Below are 24081 nucleotides of genomic sequence, written 5' to 3' on the forward strand. Positions count from 1 at the left end.
CATTTAATGGGATGCTAACCAATCACAGAATTTTTTACCAAGTCTATCAAACATTTGTCAGTATTAAGTTGTATGCAGGTACATATAAAACTGAGAGATGATCAAGACCAATCTCGTTCCCAGGTTCTCTTTTCTCTGCCTCCTTTGTCAGGACAAAGGAGGCAGAGAAAAGAGGTTGGATAAAGATCTGGCCTCAGTTGTTCAAAAAGTGGATAGCACTACCCACCAGGCCCCAGTTGTTCAAATGATGGATAGCGCTATCCAGTGGATAAGTTATAGCGGAACCAACTGCACTTTCCAGTGTATAGCCATTTGTCCGGTAGAGAGCGTTATCCACCTTTAAAACAACTGGAGCCAGATAAATCACTATCCAGCAGATAAACACTACCAAAACCAATTGAGTTTGGATATCCAGTAGATAGTGATTTATCCCGCGGATAGCACTATCCCCCCTTCAAACAACTGGGGCCAGAACTCATACAGTCAACCAACATTTGAAGTCTCAAACACTTCATCACTGTGGCTTCATTATAAGCAAATAATAACCGCCACTGTAATTAATACTGTGGGCTGAGCAGTGTGGCCCAGTGGTTAGGGCGCTTGCCTTGAGATCCGGAGATCCCGGGTTCAAGACCCGCTCTGACCACTCGCTGAATTTGTTCCTGGTGTTCCCTGGTTCAACTTCCCAGCTGCACTTGTAAATAGCCAACTGGTTTGCCTCCGACCAGTTGGAATTCTTAACAGTAGTTGTTGTTGTGTTCTGTTGTTTCGTTGATTGTTTCATTGGCCCTGAAAAGCCCCTATGGGGAGCGGTCAATTAAGTATGTATTGTATTGTACGGAAAAAAACACCTTATGTAGTGGTATGTTAAGGTACATGTACTTCAGAAAGAAGTACTTAATTACTCAAGAGAAAAGTGTCATTTTTGTAACTGACTTTTAAGTGCTACAAGAAATAGGCTCTAGAGGATGGTCAAGCTTTATATTACACCATTTTTTTTTATTTCATCATAAACGTTAAGCTAAGTATTTGCATAACAAAGTCAACAACTGAAGTTTCCAGTTTTTCTAAGTACCTAAAATGTAAGACAAGTTCCATTGGATGTGAGATGTACATCTCATTTCATTGATTTGATTCTCTATATCTGATCTGACCTCTTCTTCCAATGGAGGTTGAGAACAGTGCAGTGTAATGAAACCAAATGAAACGCGAGTAAAATTTTCAACCTACCGAAAGGATTGCTTTGCATGCCAGAGAGACGGGCCTTCCACGATATTTTAAAAGCGTTCAACAGCACTGTCACAAGCCAAACGAGTTCTCTTTGCATCAGTAACTCTTTCTCTACCCAAAAACTCATCTGCTAAAGGTTCTCGCACCTTTCCAGGACACTCACATGTACGTAAGTAACTATACGAGAAGATCTTGATTCATATAATAATATACAGCAATTTGAAGATTCGGTATGAATACATTTTAAAGACATAAATACTCAGTGAGAGACAATTCCATTCCATTAGATTTAATAGGTTCTCACTCTTTGCTTTGGCTCCAAACTAATCAACGAACCATAACAATCATACAATGCTCTGGGAAACCCCTCGCGTCGTGGCACTCGCCTCGAGCCCGAAATTGATTGCTCATGCTCAGACTTTCAACCAATCAAAAACTTTATCCAAACGGATTATCCCAGAGTCTCTCGTAACCCGACCCGCTGGTCAAGGGGAACGAAGACTCTGGGAACGAGATTGGTTTCACTGGCGAAAAATGTCTGCGCATGAGTCGCGCGATATGTCACGTGACGCGTTTCCGGGACGATCATTGGCTCTCGTGAAAAAAACACTCCCGAGGAGAACAGAAAAATGGCTGCCTTTTGAGAATCGGTAGCTTGTTGGTTTCCGTTCTTTTTAGAGCGATCAAGGCTAGTTTTAACGCCAGTTTCAAGTGGAATGTATTCTTAGAGAACGTCTATGTTGTGTAAATCGTTTAAAAGTTCAATCCAACGAGCATCCTCGGAAAATTTGCTCCTGGAAAATTTTATTTCGTGGGAAAAGAGCTGCGAAACAGGTGAGTTTTTTACGCAATTTTTGATGTGGAAAGTTTGTTGCCACCGGGTACAAAAAGTTACTGTAATTTACAGAAAGGAGGATTCCTAAGGTTTCCGTTCATGTGTGAATTGGCTTGTACCAGGTGGCAGGGAAATGGTAATATTGTTCAACGTGAAGGTTATTTTTTTCTGCGTTACACCTTACGATCGGCACCTCTACATGAATGATCAATGATTCGATCAGATATGAATTTGATTTTGACTGTGATTGTCTCATTGGGAACGTAACCCTAGTATCAAATATTTTAAATAGCTGCTTTTAAGGTCATTTATATTCCCTTTTCTGGTGAATGTCTAAGTTATTATACTTTTTAGCAGTCACAACTCAACGATCCTTGTGTTCAAGTACATGTAGTTACCAAGTTATGGATTTGCAATTAATTTGAGTTTAAAATCAAAATCAAAATCCATGTTAGTTAAAATAATTTTTGGAAGAACAGACGTGTAGGTACAGATGTATATAGGTATCTATAGATTCAGGTTTTTTTAGACTATTGTTTTCTGGAAGCATTAATGATGTAATTTTGGTTTTAGGGGACTGTCATGTGTTGTTTGATCAAGGAAATTCTGTTTTGAGTCAAGTATGGTTGACAGTGGATAGTTGTTCCTGAAAAGGCTGAAAGGAAGCTTTATTGCCTTGGACTTTTTTTGCTTACACCCCACATGTTTGTTCTTTTCTTACATGGCAAAATTTATTAATATATTATGTGATTTGTAGCTGCAGCTAGAAACAGTGTCCCATGCATAAGGTCTCATTGGGGTTGATGGCAGTAAAATAGTTTTGGTAAAAAATATGTTTAAAGTTTTTATCATAACTTCTCATATTGGTCCTGCGGGACTTCAAACATGCTCTACTATTTTGCACAAGGAACTTGTCAATCAACCGTTACCTTTTGGTGTATTTGCAATATGATATTTTGGATAGCAATTGATATACCGGTATTTTTCTGATCCCTTATGTGTAGATATCCTATGTCTGTCACATAGTTAGTTTTAAGCTTTTATTTCCTGTAGTGTATCTTTATTATAGTTAGCACATGACCCCAGAAGCATGTATTATTGCTTTAATATTGATTGTGTTTGAATAAAGGATATTGTTGTCTTGTCTTGTAGATAATGCAAAACAGCCTCAGTTGTATTTGCATTATTTCTGAATGTTACTTTTTGATATAAATCGTCTGGTGTTAGACAGAGCAAAATACTCTGGGTTTAGACAGAGTAAAATACCAAGTATGGCCGGTTTAGGGGTCAAAGGGTTGAAGTGCGATCATTACTTTGACTTTCTTTCTTCATTTGAACCAAAACAAAAGTGACTAATCATCACCTCCACCATTGCTATACAACTGCTTTGGCTTTTAGAACAAAGTATCAAAGTTGAAGCTGGTGGCTCAAGGAGTAAACTTTGCAAAAACGTTAGGTTAAAAATACTTTTATGGTATTTGAGTATTATTGTAGAACAAATTTGCATAATATCGTTTAAGTCATTAAATCAATGAGAATCCAAATATGAGGATGCAGTTTGCTCAGGAGGGGTCTTTTTTTTTTTTAAACAACCCTTAAAGGTAACAGAATCTTGTTTTCTGGATGTAGGCTAAAGAAATCTGACCCCTTAGGGGAACCAGTTCTACGTAAATTGACAAATGACTGGCATTTTATAATTCATAACACTTAGGTAAAAGCTACTTGCTTGCTTACCAAATTTTTCTACAGTTCCATTCATTTTTCAGATTGATAGCCTTAAATGTACTGCAGCAACTCTGCCCGCTGTTTGGTCTCAGTATCATAAGTACCCCCTTGGGGTAGTTTGTTCACTTCACCACCATTGTTTAACCCTATCCAGGGACTAAAGCAAGGATGGAAATTGATTACAGCTTAAATAAATTGGACCACTTTCCACTTTTTTTACTTCTTACACTTACTGCATTCAACTTTAATTTATTCATCCTTTGAAATGGTAGGAATGCTTACTATTATTTACAGCAATTGCTAAAAAATTCATTGCATCTAATGTTGAAATATTTTTTACATATGAGTCTTAAGTATTTATGAGTCAATGAGTCATGAGTCAATGAGTTAGTGCAGTTACCCTAACCCATAAAATGAAAGCTAAAATTTCATAGAGTGCTAGGCCTAATCACTGAAACAAGGGCTTAGGCTTGATCAATAAATTATTGCTATATTGACTGTGAGTCTCATTGACTCATGACTCATGACTCATTGACTAATTGACTCATAAATCATGGGACCTCTTTACATATGGAAAGGTAACAGGAGTTATTTCTATGAAGTCTTATCCAGAAAACTGCAACATGGGATTATGTCCCTTTCAAATGTAGCTTTGTATGCTTTTGCTCAATGTCTTTGAACGATTATTACGGAAATATGAAGTTATGGTTTTTCTAAAAGTTAAATCTAATGCAAGGGGATCAAAATTATTGAAGCAGCTGTGTTGCAACCAGTGTCCGCAAAGAGAGATTAGGTAATTTGTTGTACTGGAAGTACTTAGTAGGCCAGCGTGAAATTTGTGAAGAATTTTGGAGGGTGGCACTGAATCACCTTCAACAAGTTTTCTAAACTTTGAAAATACCTAATTTTATATCCTCCTGCTGTTTTATTGCTGGAAGATAAAATCAATTCCTGATTAAGTATTTTTGTTGTCACATTAACCCACTACAATGTGGTGAAAGCGTATTATTAGCTGTAGTAATATTTTGCTACAGTAAAATTCTCCCTGCTGGTAAGCTGGACTTTTGAATCAAATATTGTTGTTTTGGCTATTCAGAGTTAACCTAATCTATATTTATTTCTATAATTTGGAGGAAAGCAAACAATTGGCATTTTGCCACGCCCAGATTAGTCTCCTTTAGGGGTCACAAAAAGCTTGAGCCACGCCCAGATGGTCTCCTTTAAGGGTTAAATTCAAAATTTCCGACGAGCATCCCCGTCTGTTCCATATGGGAGTCCCCCCCCCCCCCCGGGCTTCTAGTGTACCCAATATGAGGTGCTATGACATGTCAAGTATGATTTTGGTTATTATTACTGCTAAATTCACTTTAATCTTTATTTTTGAACGACTGAAATACATTTCTTAATTTTCCCTTCGGTCTTAATAAATTTTCCTCTAGGGACCTCTTGAATGGCAATTTTAACAACTTATTTTTGAAAAAAAATGCGAAAATCTTAACATTTTCTGTTAGATGCGGGACCCCGGGGAAACAGTGTGCAACTATTTAGTTGGAAGAGAAACCATTTGGAAATTTAGTGGTATCTTTTTTGTTCCACTTTTTAAAAGATAAACGCATGAATTGAAATCAAGATGGTAATCCATTAGCTGGTAAGCTCCACAAACGAATTTCCACTCGAACACTAGCCTGAACCGAGACTCGCGTTGACCTTGAAATTTTAAAAGAAATTTCCCTCGTAGCCCTGTTGGCTTAAAAGAGAATCTCGCTGGCATAGAAAGGCACTATGCAGTCTACATTCGTCCGTTTTACTGGCCTGAAAAAGGGTCTTTTTTGTCGACGGAGATCTAATAAAATTGATCTAATAAACACCGAATGGCAGCCATGTTTGATTTGAGGTATTGAAGTCACATGACAAGGCCTCGACCAATCAGACATTTCTCGCCAGTGAAATTTAAAGAGCAGTGTCACCGGTGGCGCATGCGTGACAGCATGCCAAAATTTTTTAAAAAGTTGCCAACTTTTTCAAAGGAGACTGTGGGGTGTGAATAAGAGTCTTACACAATCAAAGCCATCCGTGAACCAAATATCCAGTGGCGTTCAGAAACAAATTCACTATATTTTCGTTGTCGTGGTTTGCTCCTTTTTTCTTTGATTTTGTTGTTTGGAAGGGGTTTTGATCGTACGTTACCATGTCGAGTCGTGGCGGCCATCGAGCTGGAACCGGACAAATAGTGATTCAGTCTTCTCAAGAAAGCAAAAGAAGAGCAGTCAAAATATCAATATAGCATCTACAAAGAAGAGAGACTTTTTAGACGTGAATTCATGAGAAATTCGACGTATGGTGTAATCGAAGGGCAAGCTGTTTCACTATTACCAAGGATCGAAGTCCATCTTCGTATTTCATTTCTAACGAGTCGCTTAAATGTCAGAGACCACAACATCATCGTTTGTTGATAACACATTTACTATCTTCACTCTAAAATGTCCATTTGAATATTTTGAAGAAAAAGCTGCATTTAGATGAGAGGAACTGGATGCACTGGTTGTGTTTGTTTGTTCGTTGCACGAATTATAAAACCGCAAGCGGCGAGTAAAACACGGCTGAATTTTTTCGATGCTTATCGTCTTTCGACTTCAAAGTCGTCTCTTGGAAATAAATGCACTTTCTTTCAGCTTTGAAATGACAAGTTAATCTTGATGACATGTCTGGTTTATCGCAGAGAAAAAAAAAATTTATGTGTGAGTGCTTGAACTGCCGACAGTGTTCCCAGTCACACTTCACTGAATTCAGCTGTCACAAACATGGCATCATATTGTGTTCGATTTTATTTCTTGGACTCCAAATCATCGTTAATTGATAAATATGCATTTTAGTGCTTTTCTAAAGCCGTATTTAGTCTAGACTTAAACAGAAAAAGCAAAAAAAATAACGTCTGTTAAAATCTGTGTGTGAAAATACTGCGCATGCCATCGCATGACACTGCCCCTTTAAAACCGTGTCCTACTGATTTTAGTACTGGTGAGAGTCCAGAATACAGTCCAGCTTTAAGTCTTCGCATTCCGACAAGTGTTCAACATCATTGGGTCAACTTAATAACCGATTTGATTATCAAATTAGTCAAAGGATAAGCGTTTAATTTGCCCAGAACAACTCGTCCGTACAAACCTTATGTAAACGCCTAAAGTCATCTTATCTTTTAATTAAAACAGATTATTTCCCATCAGATTTCATGTTCCAACTTTCCATGATTAGTTTTCACGTTTCGGTCCAAATCATTGAAAAATATGACGCACACACTATCCGCAAAGGAAAACGTACACAAAGTTAGTAATATAAGCCAAAGCTGATAGAGTCAGGCTCCATCTGTGAAATTTACGAGCAAAACAAGGACCTCAGATCATTAAAGGTAAGATTTTCAGTGTTCTCCAAAAACGCACGGGAAATGAAAACGACCGACATGACGACCACGTTAGAAGCACTCTCAACTCGAAAGATTTTACACTCGGAAGTAGCACCTACGCGATACTCAGGAGTATCGGGCTCACCATCAATTGGATCATAGTTGAAAACGGTTGGTTGGTACGATGCGAAAGCGTCTGGATTGATCAAAGCCTTGATCAAGATACACCACTTTTCTTTTCCAGAGAAAATATTCTCAGAGTAGCAGGGATGGGACGCATAAGCAATGCTGGGCGACACAAATATGGCATTGGCCCAGTTAGGCACGCCGAAGTGGGTTTCGTTCGGTTGATAATGATTACTAGGTGGCCTGATTACAGAACCATCCGGAAGTTTTGATCCACTAGGTTTAATTCCATAGCGTAAAATCGATTCTAAGTTCTTAGCTTTTGTCCCATGCCATGTAGTCATCCACTTGTTCTTGAGAGAAGAAAGAACGCGCCTCGTTTGTTGATCAAACGCATCATAATGGCGAATGGCCTCTTTTCCAACTACTTTACCTTCGTGTCTAACCTGACGAAACCCACTCACGAGACCTCTTTCCCTCAACGCGGACATCGTCTCCAAAATGCGGTCATGTTTGTGCAAATGGATAACTTGTTTCAGCACTTCAGACACTGCTTCATCTGCTGCTGTATTACCCCATCTGTTTTTAATCGTTAAATCTGCTCCATAACCAAGAAGAAGTTCAACAACGAGTCGTTGTCCATAGAAGGAAGCAGCATGGAGAGGACTGCTTCCATCAACCTGCGTCTCGTTTACAGGAACACCCATTTTCAGAAGGGCATCACTTGTATCGTAGAAGCCGGAACGACAAGTGAGATACAGAAGGTTGTGTCCGTGTTCATCCTTGCTGGAAAGTAAACCCTTACGCTTGGATAATTGGGCAAGAAGTCTGTCCGTGTCGCCAACAGCCGCTAATACGATAACATCATCCTCCTTGATAACTTCAAAGGAATGATCATTTATCTTTCGATATCGCTCCACTTTTGACTGGAGAATACTATAAGAGAGAGAAGCCATAGCACGATCTTGCCTTCGGCAACGATTTGCATATTTCCTGAATGCTGCTTTGATTTCACAACGAGATGCATTGTACCTCACCTGAAGCACTTTATAAGGGTTTACGGTTCGAGGGACTTCTACGTATCCTCCACCACGAGCGGTGTATCGAAATATTACTGGATCTTTACTTACAAATGCCATGCCTTTTTTGCTGGGCCGTCAATTGCGAAAGGCGGAAGTAGCAACGCTGGGGAGGAGCGTTGCGTGACGACTCTAATAACGGCTGCGAAGGAGACTGGCAACTTCCAAGACCGATCACGGCCGAGTGCCTCCAGAATTTAGCCGAATTTCTCCCACTTTCAAAGGTCGCTCGCAACCTTGGGCACGTAGAGTCGATAATTTTACTAGCATCGTGCCAAAAATCATCACATTTACACGGCTCTGCAACCTCAAAATCCTGCTCGATTTTCAAGCTTCGATCAGGTTTTTGTTATTGCCAGATGATGTGGACAGAAGTCATGCACCGTATTAACCAATCAAAATGTGCAGATTTTCCCCAAGAAAGACAAATTATAAATCTGCGCTTTTTGATTGGTTAATTTGATTTGATCAAATTCAATGGTGCATGACTTCTGTCCACATCATCTGGCAATAATAAAAAACCACAGGCGGCCCAGAGTCGGAAGGTAAACAATTATAAGGATTTGTATGGGAATCTTGATAACAGACTGAAAAAGATATTTACCCGCAAAAGTTCTCAATAAAAAAGCCGTACTTTATTGTCATGGTGAATTTCTTGCTTTTTGTGTGGTTTTTTGCCTGATTGGATGCGATTTAAGCGACTTCTCAAATTCCCGAGTCGTCACTCTTCCCTAAATAAAGGAAAGGCTGGCAACTCATTTCTAACTTACCTCAGATCTCGCTGAAAAAATTCACACTTCTCCGGCATCAGTCACGCTCAAACTCCGGCGATGGCTACAAGGATAAATTTACTTCCCCTTGGCCACGTTTCAAGGTCCAGCGAGTATCCATTGCTGAGAAACTGCGAAAAATATTCAAATTTTCAAACTCCTTCGAGGCTCGCTAACAACCAATTTTGACACGGCTGGTCAACGGTTCACCGAGCCTCCATACGGTGAGCGCAAACCTACGCAAGTGTACCCATAGTTGGGCAGAGCAAAACAAATCCCAGACTCGTCCCCAAATACCTGCCTGGGGTCATGTTCGAGTTTCTAAATCGGCGAACGATATTAAAAGTTCCACACTGAAACCTTAAACACAGCTCCCATCGCTTTGGTTGCCCCACCGCATGTTATAAATCCGGATTTTCATCGAACTCCGTAAGTACTGAAGCTGTTTGGATGGAGTTTGAAACGCAGTCGAATGTATTTACTAGTGTATGAAACACAATCCTGTTTTTCATCCGTCACGTCAACAACTCACATTATCATGACTGCAGAAGAAATTCATATGAAAAGGTCGCTGCACCTTTTCAGCCTTTTGGACACATTTTTCTGTTGAGAGTCCGGCGAAAATGCCATCGTTGAAATCATCTGTGCTTTGTTTTTGCGCTTCCAGTTGCGTTGAAATGTTCAAAATTATTTCTCACACCGGTGCATCAAGCGATATCGATCGAAAACCAACAATTATTACTCGGAATACCTGAAAGGTATCCGAGTTACAATCTCGCTTGTCTGTTTTTTGGACAGTAGAAATTACGGTGCGGTGATTTCTTTGGCTCAAAGCAATTCACTTAACAAAACTATACTTTTTCCAACAACAACAAAAAAACAGCCGTGGTGTCGAGTGTCATCGGACGAGGGGATTTTTGCACGCGCGAGGCTTCAAACAGCTTCAGTACTTACGGAGTTCGATGAAAATCCGGATTTATAACATGCGGTGGGGCAACCAAAGCGATGGGAGCTGTGTTTAAGGTTTCAGTGTGGAACTTTTAATATCGTTCGCCGATTTAGAAACTCGAACATGACCCCAGGCAGGTATTTGGGGACGAGTCTGGGATTTGTTTTGCTCTGCCCAACTATGGGTACACTTGCGTAGGTTTGCGCTCACCGTATGGAGGCTCGGTGAACCGTTGACCAGCCGTGTCAAAATTGGTTGTTAGCGAGCCTCGAAGGAGTTTGAAAATTTGAATATTTTTCGCAGTTTCTCAGCAATGGATACTCGCTGGACCTTGAAACGTGGCCAAGGGGAAGTAAATTTATCCTTGTAGCCATCGCCGGAGTTTGAGCGTGACTGATGCCGGAGAAGTGTGAATTTTTTCAGCGAGATCTGAGGTAAGTTAGAAATGAGTTGCCAGCCTTTCCTTTATTTAGGGAAGAGTGACGACTCGGGAATTTGAGAAGTCGCTTAAATCGCATCCAATCAGGCAAAAAACCACACAAAAAGCAAGAAATTCACCATGACAATAAAGTACGGCTTTTTTATTGAGAACTTTTGCGGGTAAATATCTTTTTCAGTCTGTTATCAAGATTCCCATACAAATCCTTATAATTGTTTACCTTCCGACTCTGGGCCGCCTGTGAAAAAACTCGCTCTTTTCATAGCGAGAAAATAACCTCTGGAATCCAGGGTAAAGAGCAAGAGAGCTATAGTCGATAAAGTGAAGTTGTGTGAGCCAGTCGGCGGTTTCCTCGGCTTCTAAAGTAAAGAGCGTACGAAGAAAGAAACTTAAGAGTTGGCGAACAACGAATAAAATGGAGAAGCAAAGACGGGAAAGAAAAGTTGCGCCGTGAAAGTCTAGAGTTCCATCAAGTTTCATCAAGTGTGTGCGGTGGTGCAGAGAAGTGCTCCGTAATTTTTGTCACCTTCGTTATTTATCTTTATATACAATTCTTGGTGGGGACATAGCTTTATACAGGTCTTGGGAAGCTCTAGAGCATAAATTGAATTTTCTATAATGGATGGATTAGTATAGCCTGTGTACAGCCGCCCCCTCTCCGAAAAAAAAAAAGGAAAGTAGCGTCTGTGATTTACCGTTGGTAATCGTGTTCAATACCATGATATTTCTCCTGGAATGTGTGGAAAATTATTTGATTGGTTATTACCCTTCGATCATTACATCATTGAAACAACTAGTTTTGATTGGCTTTTATTTTTATTGTTCCACATCAACACCGTCAGAACCAACGTGAGCGACTTTACGATGAGTTCGTGTGTACTTTGTGCATGGTAAAAAATACGAATAAAAATCTTTTTTATGGTCAAAGAGGTTTTCCTTTTAAAGTACGTGTGGAATTGTTATGTATGGAGTATAAAGTGGAAATAAAAGGAAAAGGAAAGGAACTTTATTTAAGTGTCTAGTCGTTCTAGCGCTGAAGCACTAATTGGGGACACAGAAAATTGAAATAAAAAATTAACACAAATCAAGTCAAATGTTGGTTTTTTGAGGAGAGGGGAAACCGGAGTACCCGGAGAAAACTTCTCGGTGCAGAATAGGGAACCAACAAACTCAACCCACATATGACGCCGAGTATGGGAATCGATCCCGGGCCAAATTGGTGGGAGGCAAGTGTTCTCACCCCTGCGCCATCCCTGCACCCCTAAGAAACGAAAACGCACCTGACGAATCTTCACGAGGTGAATATAGCTTGATTCAAAAGAATGTCTCCCGCTATCCCCTTACCAGTCAATGTAATCCCAACTCCTTGCTCGAACCAGCCTAGCCATTCTCAAGAACAATCTACAAACCGTGTTGCCCTGGAAGATTTGAGATGTGCACATATCGAGGAAAAATGACAGCTCATCGGCAGCGATCGGTGCAGCTCTGAGATCAGAGCTGTACCCGGTTGGAAGACTTGCAAATATATCCTTTCCTTTTAAGAGTGCTTCTATGCTATAAAGCCAAGGAATCTTAAAACTATCGGAGACGCTCTACAGTTCACGTTTGGAATCGATATCTACGTTATGGACCACCATTTTGAAGATTTAGCTCCAAAGAAATATGAGCCACGTAAATTTTGGTCAGCGTAGATCACTCAATAATGTATGCAAAATTATTCCGGAACACGATTACCAACAGTAAATCACAGTCGCTCTTTTCCGATTTTTTTTTCAGAGAGCGGGCGGCTGTACACAGGCTAGGATTAGTCCTGTAGCCCAAAACTTACATTCACCTACATATTCCTATTTTGGTAACGATATTTGCGCATGTCAGGCATGTGAACAATCGTTTACATCGGCAATGACACCTATGGACAATGGCTCTAAATTTAAAGTCACTGGACCGCATTATTCTACAAACTCTACATTTCTTGTATTCTCGACAGCTTTTTCATCGAACCACGAACTGATTATACCTATATTAACCGAACTATGTGTTCGTACGATTGGAAATTATATGCCACAGATACACCTCTTCCAGGCGAAAATTATCAATACGTACACAGGAAACCCAAATACTCCAAAGTCCGATGTTTATTCTATTGTAACTCGTGTGCCTCACGTCGTGTACTTTTGTTAAGTGGAGACATCTCTACTAATCCAGGGCCAAATAACCTTCAAAACAGAGGAAACAAAACCCGTAATCTTTCGTCACTTATCAACATCCAGTGTACACCATCATATACCATCCAAAGACAATTAATCTCGATGTGCCTTCTGAACACTTTAAAAACAAATCAGCAGCATTCTACGAATATATCTGTGACTGTAAGGCCGATCTGATTGCAGTTGTCGAAACATGGTTGACAGCACACGACGATGCGGTGAGAGCTGAGATTCAGCCACAGAGTTGCAAGCAAGTTGATTCTCCATGCCCTAGACGATATGGTGGTGGTGGTACTGCCTTAATCTATCGTGATGCTTTCAACGTATCTAAAATCGACGCTGGTGAGAAAGTCTCATTCGAGTTCTCGAAATGGAAAGTTGTGATACCATCTTCACAAGACTTACGTATCATCATTGTTTACAGAGACATCAATACTCTGGCAATCAGAAAGTTCCCTCCAGTACTTTTTTCAACGAATTCTCCGAATATCTAGAATCCGTCGTTCTATGAAGCGAGCAATTAATTATCCTTGCAGATTTTAATTTTCACATCGACGCCATTTTTGATGCCGTAATTCCACAGCGGCTCGGGGACTGGCCAGTCAAATTGGATGATTTAAGGTTTAGTATAAGCTGTATCTTTGAACGGCTCGGTGGCTCGTCAGTCAAATTGGATGAATATGGCACTAGTATAAGATGTATCTTTGAGTGGCTCGACGGCTCGGCGGCTCGTCCGTCAAATTGGATGATTAAAGGGCTAGTACAAGATGTATCTTTGAGCGGCTCGACGGCTTGTCGGCGGCTCGTTAGTCAAACTAGATGATTAAAGGTTTAGTATAAGCTGTATCTTTGAGTGGCTCGTCGGCTCGGTGGCTCGTCAGTCAAATTGGATGATTAAAGGGTTAGTACAAGACCCGGGGTACAAGATGTATCTTTGAGTGGCTCGACGGCTCGTCAGTCAAATTGGATGATTAAAGGTTTAGTATAAGCTGTATCTTTGAGTGGCTCGACGGCTTGGCGGCTCGTCAGTCAAATTGATTGTTTATAAGGCACAAGTATAAGATGAATCTTTGAATGGCTCGACGGCTCGTAAAAGGTGGACTTAACCAAACCGTAAAATGAAAGCTAAGAGTGCTTAGACCTAATCACTGAAACAAGCGCTTAGGCTTAATCAGTAAACCAGTGCTATATTCTACAGACGATCTCATAAGAAGTGTAGTTAACCAAACCGTAAAATGAAAGCTGAGTGCTCAGACCTAATCTCTGAAACAAGCGCTTAGGCTTAATCAGTAACGAGTGCTATCTTCTTCACACGATGTCGTAAAAAGTGTAGTTAACCGAACCGTAAAATGGGAGCTAAGAGTGCTTAGGCCGTAAGTGACTAGCCCATCGAGCCGCATACACTCATTCTTCTCAACTGGCGAGCCGCCGAGCCACTGTATTTGGCATGACTCGTAAGTGATGAGCCATCCAACAGCAAATATACATTCTCTTCAGTCTTTGTGGATCTCCTTTAACAGCAACAGTGATCGATATGGATGCCAGTCTTGTTGCAGAAATTCTTAACACTGAGGTAATGAAAACTTGCTGCCCCTCTGAATACGCCAACTTTTATAAAACATGCAAGCGTCCTGTAAGATGCGTCATTTAGAACATCAAACAATATCAAGGCAATTTGCGAACGACATAACCAGTATTCCTGCTACATGACCAACAAAAGGCTACGGGTAGCCTACACTTTGTTCGAAGGATTTTTAGCTGACTTCCTGTAAGTTTACAGTATTTCAGTGGGTTTTTTTAAATGTTACAATATCTTGGTAAATATCCAGTTTCAATTCCGTAGTCCGAAGTCCACAGTCCGTATGACCCAATGATAGGGTTAAGTGCGATTGTGAATATTTGTTTACATTTAAAACTGTGGTTAACGGCATTGATTCCAATCAAAACCAGAAAACAAATGCTTTGCAAGTGTCTAAGATGATATTTAAAACTATTTAATACTTTTTCTCAACAATACTAGGAGAATTATTAAATTACGATATGTGTAACAAAGTCATACGATAACCGGATATTGCATTGCGTACAGCAAAAACACAAAAACTCATTTCCGGTCACGCACACAATTCTTTAATACATATTTCCCAGATAATCTGTCTCGTGGTTTAGTGGTTATGACAAGTTGAACGTACGGAAAGACAGTCGTACGATAATGTCATAACAAAAAAACAATTTCAAAGGGTTATCTGCACTTCAAATATACATTTCTTTCATTCGTCAGACCTTTCCCGGGAATGAGTCCAACAAATTGAGCTGCTCCCATCTATCTTTCATCTATAACCATGCTTTCTTAAACATAGTTAGTGCTCCACACGCATGCCTACGGAACGCGAACTCCCTATAAGCTGGCAGCTTAGATCGAGTGAGCAAATCAAAACACTACAACTGCAATAATTCAATGATAGTTTTTTGATTGCTTACCTTGTACTAATTTAATCATGTCAGTAACGACTGGGGTGACTGTGCTGCGGAACTCGTTTAAAAGGCTCAGGTATAACACCTCCGTACAGGCCTAACGAAAAAGAAAAAAAATTCTCAATTTCTTTCGGTTAAAAACACTGTGAAGCAATCTACAATGGTACAATCCAGCAAACTGTAAGCAAACTGTCATGGGGGTTCTTATCATTTTTTTTAGAAGCATTCCTTGGTAACTGAAAACAAATGAAAGTTAGGAGGAAGATATTAAATCTGTTTTCCGAAACTTTCTTAAGATTTCTTCTGGTCAGATGAGGTTGAAAAATTAGCCTAAATATTCCAAAATACATCCATTTTCATCCTTGTCACTTGTAACTACAGCTGCAGTCCCATTGCAGCGATACAAATCGTTAGTTGGCGTTCACTGGTTTCAAGACATAAATTTCAGCATTCATTATTAAAAGGAGACTGGAAAAGTGTCAGAGCCCCTTTTAAAGTCCCAGTAAGCCCCCACCCACTACACCGGGTGCTTTTAAAATTTTCAGACCTTCTTATGGGAGTGTGAAAAGGTCGAGTTTAACAGGGTGGGGCTATACTAACTGCTAGTGTCAGCAAAAAATCCTTGACCTTGAACTTCATCTTAACTGAAAAGTACATTGGACCAAAATAATTCTCAAAAGGGTCAGCCACAACAATGTTGTTGTCCGTTTCGTTCAAAATATTTTTTTTTTAACTCCTCGTTGATGAGTTTTGAGTCAATTAGTCCATAAGAGGGCACTTGACCAACCAATTTTAGCTTTTTTATTCCACAACCTTTACAAAATTAAACTAAAGGGAGACAGCATTGATATTTTTGCCTTTAAATCATGGTCTTGTTGACATCTGGTGTCCCCAAAGGCAGAGTGAATAGGATTCATAAGTAAAAGGGACCAAAACAACACATTAGGAGTTGTTTCTCCTCTTTTATTCTATTGGGAGTCACGGACAATAGTGAAAGGTTATCTTCAGGTCTCAAATTCGTAGAAAACAAATGTATTCAGTGTTGAAAAGTAACTTACTCTTAAATTGTACCTCCAGCTTTCACCCGCCTCTTCGTTAACTGACAAAAGAGAAACAAATAATGTTCGTACCTTATGAGTTTCAGTTTAACAAGTCTCAACTTACAGTTCACAAAAACCTGAGGTGCACACAAAGACCTCATTGAAAGTGAAATTAAGTTAAGAACACAAAAATTTCATTTTTTGAAAGCATGAAATCTTAATGTTACTGCTTTCCTTACACTCATAACACTGTCCTTGCTATGTGAGTAAAATTGCAAGCTTTTGAGTCAGTGTGTTTGGTCACAAAAGAAAAGGACTGGAAAGGCTCAGGGAATATGGTAAGAGGATTACGATTAAGTTTTACCAGGAGCCCATCCTGGAGCGTGCAACTTCCATACAGCGTCTGTGAAACGGCGTTTTCACAAGTAGGTTTATTTTTAGACTAGCCCTTCCCGCGAATTAGGTCAAAAAACAAAGTCAGTTACAGTTCGGTGGCCCTATGACATCAGCTTAATTTCTTGTAATTGGTCATCGGGCTCCTGTGGGAGTCTCACTAGCGGGAAATTCAATCTAAAAATAACCTTACTTGTGAAAACGCCGTTGCACAAGTATAGTTAAGTTGCACGCTCCGGGTGATGGGCTCCTGGTTTTACATAAATCAGTCCCTTCTTCTCTCCCACAGCCTCCCTTCGGGATTTCTTTTACCGGTAATTACTGGGTTGCCAGTATGCGTTTCATTTCGTCGTTTTTTCCGTGTCGGTAAAAGTCTTGCCTGTCACTCCCCTGCTAAGTGTGCATAGAGCCTTCTGCTCGTATTTTCTTAGGATAGAGAGGGTAGTGGAAATGCGTAGATTTCTCTGGTGGACACAGTAGAATGATAAACTTTACCGGCAATGGCGTCGAAAGTCATGTAACGCGAATGGCGTTTTAGTGGATCTTTGAACAAAATATACCCTTATGAAGCTCAATAACGGAAAGTCAATTGGATACTGAACAAGACAGGCAGTGGAATCTTAAAGGCGACGAGTAATGGACTTCGACAACAATCTGTCGCCCGTCGAGCCGAAATCAAAGTGAGCTGCATTTCTAATATTTTACCAAGTGTGCTGTTATGTAGAACACTGAAACCAAATGGAAAATTCTCTGGTAACTTATGGGTTCAACAAAGACAGAGAACGAATCGAACACCTTAAGTGGATCTGTGATCAACTCTGCACAGTCTTCAGGTAAAAAAAATAATTGGAAATGTGACAGCCAAGAATTATTTGAAAGAAAGCTTGTCGTCTATTTTGTGCTTCATTATTCAAGGAAGAGGTTCTTCATGGAAACGGTTTGATCCTGAAATTTTAGTTTGTTGTAATATTGCGCATATTTGACACGACTGAGTTTTTTCTCTTCACGCACGTAATGAAATAGGAAGGGGTTTTTGCCTCTAATAGCAAATATGTTGTTTGTTTCAAAAAATTGTTCGCTGGAAAAGGTGGCCTTTATGAATTCATCATGTTTTATAATATGCAAGCTTAACTGGATAGTTTTTATGGCAATAGTAAAGCATTTTCGTGTCAAAATGAGGTTAGCGTCTTTCTGTTGTGCTAACTTAATTAAATATAAATATACATTCTGCCTCGTGAGTTTGTTATTCTCGTTAACCAGCAATGGCGTCGAAAGTCATTGCAACGCGAATGGCGTTTTAGTGCATCTTATGTTGTTTGTTTCGCTGGAAAAGGATTCTGTGATATCTTCTGCCTTTGTGAATTATAATATCATGTTGTGTATTGAATTTTCGAGCTTAAGGTTGAAATGTGATACGGGAGGATATTTTTAGTATTGCTTTGTAAGCAGGAAAGGTTCACGAAAATAAACAGGTCTGTTGGAAGCGTGCTTGAGTTTCAACAAAATGAGCCCCAAAATCAGCAAAAAATTGTGACGCCGATGAATAATAAAGTAGCTGCTATTTCCAAAATGATGGAATTACCTGGTGATAAGTAACCTCTTCTTGGAGAGTAAATTTTTGACTTAGCAGAAACAATGGTCAACCCCCGGGCAGGGGTCAACCTCAAGAGTTTGGGCGATTGTGATCTTTGTTTTGACTTCGCTCATTTATTGTCAAACTTTATAACACTTGACAGAAAAAGAAACTTATGAAAACCCGGTATCTTGCCATCATTTGACACAGATGCTTCACTGTTTGGCGAGTAAACATGCCGCGGTAACTTAATCACGGCTCCCGCTGAATTCCGGCGATGTCACTTTCGATTTTGCGATTTATTTGTGCAACCAAAAGTACAATAACAAAATTGAACATAGCAAAAATCTCCCAAAATGTTTGTCGCTATTCTATATTCACGGTTCAAAATTAATGTTGTTTTCATGTCGTAAATATGTTATTCTCGAGCGTCCTGGAAACTTCCTTCTGCTCTTTCTAAAAACTGTGTATCAATTTACTTTTACATCAATGTTTGTTTTTGCATAAAGCAAGCTAACAAAATCTGTACCTTGCTGTGTTCGCATTTGTTAGCGTTAATAGTATTTTCGGTCCAATGCTTCTGTTTTACGAAGGGGTATATGTTTGAGGTCACCCATGCAGATACTAACCCCGCCGGACAGGGAAACTTTAGTATTACAAAGCTGTCAGATGCTCAGGGGGCACGCTTTAACTTGTGGTGAAAGAAGTTGCGAGGGAGCTTGAAAATTATCAACATGTCAACCCAGAAGCCAATGTTTCTCCCTTCCATTTATTTTCTTCAATCTTTCTCGGTTCAGTACTTTTCTAGTAACCACATGTCTTCTCAGGCTATATTTACCCAAGACTTCTACCATGGCACTACAATGATAGACAATACCAAATCAATATCGTGCACTGTTAGAGCTACATATTACGCAAGGACAACTTGAATCTCAGCTCAGTTGACATTTTATATGGACTAAATCGCTGTGTTACTTCACTACCACACGTAAGCAATGCGTGTCTATTTTTTCTAAAGAGGACAGGAATTTCATCTTTCTGACAAATGATTAATTAATCGGCCGGTAGCCAGGTTTTTAACCTCAGACCTCTGTTTCGTCGTACGAACGTGTGAGGACCTGTGAGCAAAAGGGCCTCTGCTGGTATGACTTCTGGGTGACCCCTTAAATGGTCTTAATGACCCCCAACTTGAAAAAAATTGTTTGGAACGGTGCACGTACCACAGGCAACCCACTGTACCCTTACGGAGGGTCTAGTTGTTTGACAAACACCACTGACTCAAAGGGGCCCCGCTTGACTAACACAGAAGGGATACCTACAAATGTAAAAGGGGCCTCACTTAACTATTAAACAGAAGGGATACCTACAAAACAAACAGGTTTCCTTATACTGCTTTGCAAAACGATTAGACAGACCTATTATAATGAACAGTGTAGACTTCCCAGCAAAGAATTCTTCAGATTTCTTGAGTTCTCATTTACCCAGAAATATTAATAATAATTTTCATTTATCCTGAAGGCAGCTAAAACCAATTAATTCCATGCTGAAAAAAACTGAAATAGTTTTAATCCTAGTTGTGGTTAACATACCAACACGTTCAGGGTCTGATTCCCAACTATCTAAATCCTATCGACAAAAAAAAAAAGGCTTGAATCAATCAATAGTATATAACTTGGCAACTTAGAGATATTCAGTTACAAATAACCAAGTTTTTCTGCAGATGCATTCTTTGGAAGGACAGTAATATATTGAAGGAAAAAACACACAGCTTTTTCCTGGTTTTGGTACAACAACATCTTTTCACACACTTACAGCATTTACAGAAAGTAAGTGCCGAAAGCATAAAGACTGTCCAAAATAACTATGAGAAGCCAGAAAGATAGGGCATCTGCACTTGTAAGATTGAAAAAATGTTACAGGGGTACAGTGTATCCAGTTTAATACTGTAGCTTATGTGGGCCTAAGATAGAATTAAATCCCTACACAAAAACCCACTTAAGACACCACTGTAGAGTTGTATAAGCCCAGTGTTCCATTTTTAGCAAATCAAAACTAAATTCTTGCCTTAGCTTGGGTATACTAGTAATGGTGCATGTGTATTAAACAGGTACTCAATGCTCTCCATCGTTCTCCTAATTTTCCAATGCCCTCTTCACATTATGATGCACAGACAGAAAATTTAAACACAAATGGTTCATAAAGCAAGAAGGAGCTTGATATTACATACATCAAAATAATATGGACAACAGGACTGACAAATTGTGTGTATAAGCCCAATATCTTTACTTTATGAGTATGTCTGGTTGCAGGGCTTTTGACAGTACTGCAATGCTGATTACAACTTGAACTCTATACTCTATAATGATCTCACTTACTTCAAATGTTAGGGGAAAATAATTTAACACAAGTTGATGAATTATTTCTGAGAGCACGGCAGGAGTGAAGAACGCCATCTTCGTCTGAAAAAATATGGTACTGTAAGCTCACAGCTTGAAACATTTTAATTTTCAATAAAAGTGTACTTATTACCAAACAGAATAATAATTGTCTTGACATCAAATTGTTACCATTACACAAAGATGGAATCTTTTACCCTCCCACATTTTTCACAATGTCCAATACAAAGTGTCCCTTTAAGTCTATTATAATAAGCCTTTGCTGCCTACAGTATTTCCAACAACAAGGAAAGGGTAAACTCAAAGGTTAGCATTATTTTTAGCTTAGGGTAAATGCAGCTGATTATCCTTACTTGAGGAGCATTTGGGGGACACTTTGTGACATCAACTGTTTGTATTCCAAGACAAGAGTGATGTTGAAGTTGAGGAAGAGCAAGAGAACACTTTGTGACGCTTATTGAAATAGTTGTGCATATAATTAGGGGGATTTCTTGATATACCCGATTTGACTTTGTTTGGGGAGCCAAATTGCACTTAGCTTGCGCAAGCCATAAATTTCTTGCTTGCCATTCATTTCTTACCGAGACAAATTCAAGACCCAATCAAGCTACGTGTGGCATTAAATCACCAGCAGAAACTAAATAACATTTGTAACAGATCTAATGCGCAGAAACCAAAACAAACCTGGTGTGCCTTGAGAATGTCCTGGGGAGTTGTATCTGAAAATAAAAGCTAAAGCTTTTAATTATTATTACATTCATTTGTCTCTTTTTACAAAGAAACATCCCCATTGCTTTTTATAAATTTTAGTCAATTTACAGGTAAAGAGTTCTACAGTACGTACATGTACTTGCGCTGAGTAGAAATGAAAGACATGTCTCTTAAGCCCTATAACCCTCAAAGAATAATCTACACTAGTACAAAAGGCAAACTTATTGCCTTCAGCATACCCTAGTTGAACAGTGTGACATTTTCAGTCATAAAGAATTATGACACTTTATGAAACAAAATAAACCTACAATAGATCTTAATTAACTAGAATGAAAAACTATCAATGGAATGACCATGTAAGTTTGAAACCTGTCATATCAACAACATTATTATTGCATAATATTACAGTACCATTTTACTATCCTAATCATGACAATTTGACTCTCAGTGTAAAGTTTGAGGCCTGCTGCTAAATATATTTGGAGCCATACAATCAGCAGCAACTATAATGCAAGCTTTGTGGGTATATTTGCTTGCTGCAACAAATTACTTCCTACAATACTTCTTTAACATTACATCCTCCGAAATTTCCAGGGACAGTGCATTGGTGCTATGGAAAATTATCTCTATCTCTTTTAGTCGTGAGCTACAATCGGCGACAAAATTGTTGACACATTGACCATTTCTACCCCCTATGCCACATTTCTTCTATCTTTTTGCCTTCTTAGGCAATCCAATTCACCCCCTCCCCCCAAACAATGTTGTAGCATGATTCCCAGGATATTTAGGTACAAATAGGCAACATTGAATGGGGGAGGGGGGTCTTATCAATAATTTAGTGCAAGATTGAAATTATAGTGTTATTTCACACTTAAAAGAACTGTTTAAACGCAACATGTCAACTACTTTTGTCGCTGATTGTAGCTATTGCTGTTGCAGCCCAAGGTAAATTGGATCTGATTCAGAACACACTGACTATGTGGGTTTTAGCCTCTGCTTCAGCAAAAAACTACAGCCAAGCCTGCTGAAGCAAATTTCATAAAATGATAACATTGCATTTTTTAAGTCAAATTATTTTGAAGCTACATGTAGATCATATTCGATAAACGGGACAACAAGACCCGTCAGTATTAATTACCTTTGATTTCTCTAGGTGGCTTGTACATGTCACACAAGACAATCACTTTCATGAGTTTACAGCACTGTAATCCAAACTTTTCAAAAATAATTTCTGTGAAAAAAGGGTACAAATTCATTAATTAAAATAGAATGAGTACCATATCCAGTAAATACCAGGGAGAGAATTTGATATACAAGAAGTGTAAGTCGCTTGCCTATTCCAGGGGTGGAGGGGTGGAGGGCAGGGGGTGAGGGGTGAGAGGTGAGGGATAGGGGGTGGGGGTAGAGGGTGAAAGGTACAATAGATGAAAAAACCCAAATGCTAACCTTAGGCCTAAACATTAAAATCACTATAAAGCATAGTGTGTAGGCCTACCGTTAGCATTATTTTTTGTAGATGTTTGGGTTGTTTCAGCTATTGTACCCTTCACCACCTAACCCCTATCAAATTTTCAAATATATCATGCCAGATGCATTAACCTTTAAAATTAAAGCCTATAAAATATAAATGTAAATAAATTATATACTCCAAGAATATATTGAGTATAATGTACAGTAGCTCTAGATAAAATATGAGCGGGAGATCTGTATGGGTGTTTACAATGGCTTGCAGCTCGGACATGAATATTATTTTTATCGCACTTGTCAAAAAAAACAATAAATTGAATACAGTAGAGATCTGAATCAAAAGTTCATGAAGAATAATTAGCAGAGCAGGAGTTTGTTAAATGTTAATTGTACTGTTTAATAATTCATAAAACCCTGTTGATTTGTATTGGCAGGGGTAAAGTAGAGGAGTACCTTATTGTGACTCACATACCAGTAGTACCTGATGATTGGTCATAACTTTGACTAAAGAACAAAATAACATGTTTTAATTACCACGTCCTTCACTGATAAATAAATAAGTATAGCACAGCTGCAAAGACTGTTGTATGAGAGGTGAAAACGATAATGCAAGGTGCTCTTGAGTACCAATCAACTGAAACAAAAAATTATGTAATTTAAAAAGCAGACAAAAATATAAAGTTCAAGTTTCTGTATTACCATATTTTAAAACACAGTCTAATCTTCGCTAACGGACACTCTTGTAAGTGGACCGCTGTACTTACAGCTAGACACCTTTTTCAATTCCCCATTTTACTTTCCAGACAAACTCTGTATTTACACATTCAGGAAAGCGGACACTCTCTCACCTGCATCAATGTGAATTCCAAACAAAGGGAAACCCAGTGATGAGTGGTTTGCAAGAAGTCTACAGCATGAGTCCCACAATGGCATGATTATTAAACTTTGCACCATTCTGTGTTTGCCTATATATACTGACCCTGTGGGTGGTGCAGGGATGGCGCAGTGGTGAGAGCACTCGCCTCCCACCAATGTGGCCCGGGTTCAATTCTCAGACTCGGAGTGTGGGTTGATTTGGTGGCTTCTCTACTCTGCACCGAAAGGTTTTCTCCGGATACTCCGGGATGCCCTCTCCTCAAAAACCAACATTTGACTTGATTTGCTTTCATTGTTAATTTCAGTTTACAGTGTCCCCAATTAGTGCTCCAGCGCTATAGAACGACTAGACACTTTTAAAAATATTGTTCCTTTCCTTTTTTTTCTTGCACA

General features: G+C 39.3%; 2 protein-coding genes across 2 annotated transcripts in view; both read right to left on the minus strand.

The window, feature by feature from the left end:
* LOC138039242 (importin-11-like) overlaps positions 1–24081 on the minus strand; it is a 76068-nt gene that overhangs the window by 40703 nt on the left and 11284 nt on the right. The window contains 7 exon segments of the mRNA XM_068885447.1: positions 15239–15329; positions 16291–16331; positions 19828–19864; positions 20614–20697; positions 21319–21353; positions 22484–22576; positions 23347–23446. Coding sequence (XP_068741548.1) covers positions 15239–15329; positions 16291–16331; positions 19828–19864; positions 20614–20697; positions 21319–21353; positions 22484–22576; positions 23347–23446 — 481 coding nt within the window.
* Positions 6598–8633, minus strand: LOC138039231 (uncharacterized). Its single transcript, XM_068885437.1, has one exon. It carries the CDS (start codon positions 8453–8455, stop codon positions 7163–7165), a length of 1293 nt encoding a protein of 430 aa, XP_068741538.1. The 5' UTR covers positions 8456–8633; the 3' UTR covers positions 6598–7162.

The sequence above is a fragment of the Montipora capricornis genome, chromosome 2 (genome assembly GCF_036669925.1).
Source record: "Montipora capricornis isolate CH-2021 chromosome 2, ASM3666992v2, whole genome shotgun sequence".
NCBI lineage: Eukaryota > Metazoa > Cnidaria > Anthozoa > Scleractinia > Acroporidae > Montipora > Montipora capricornis.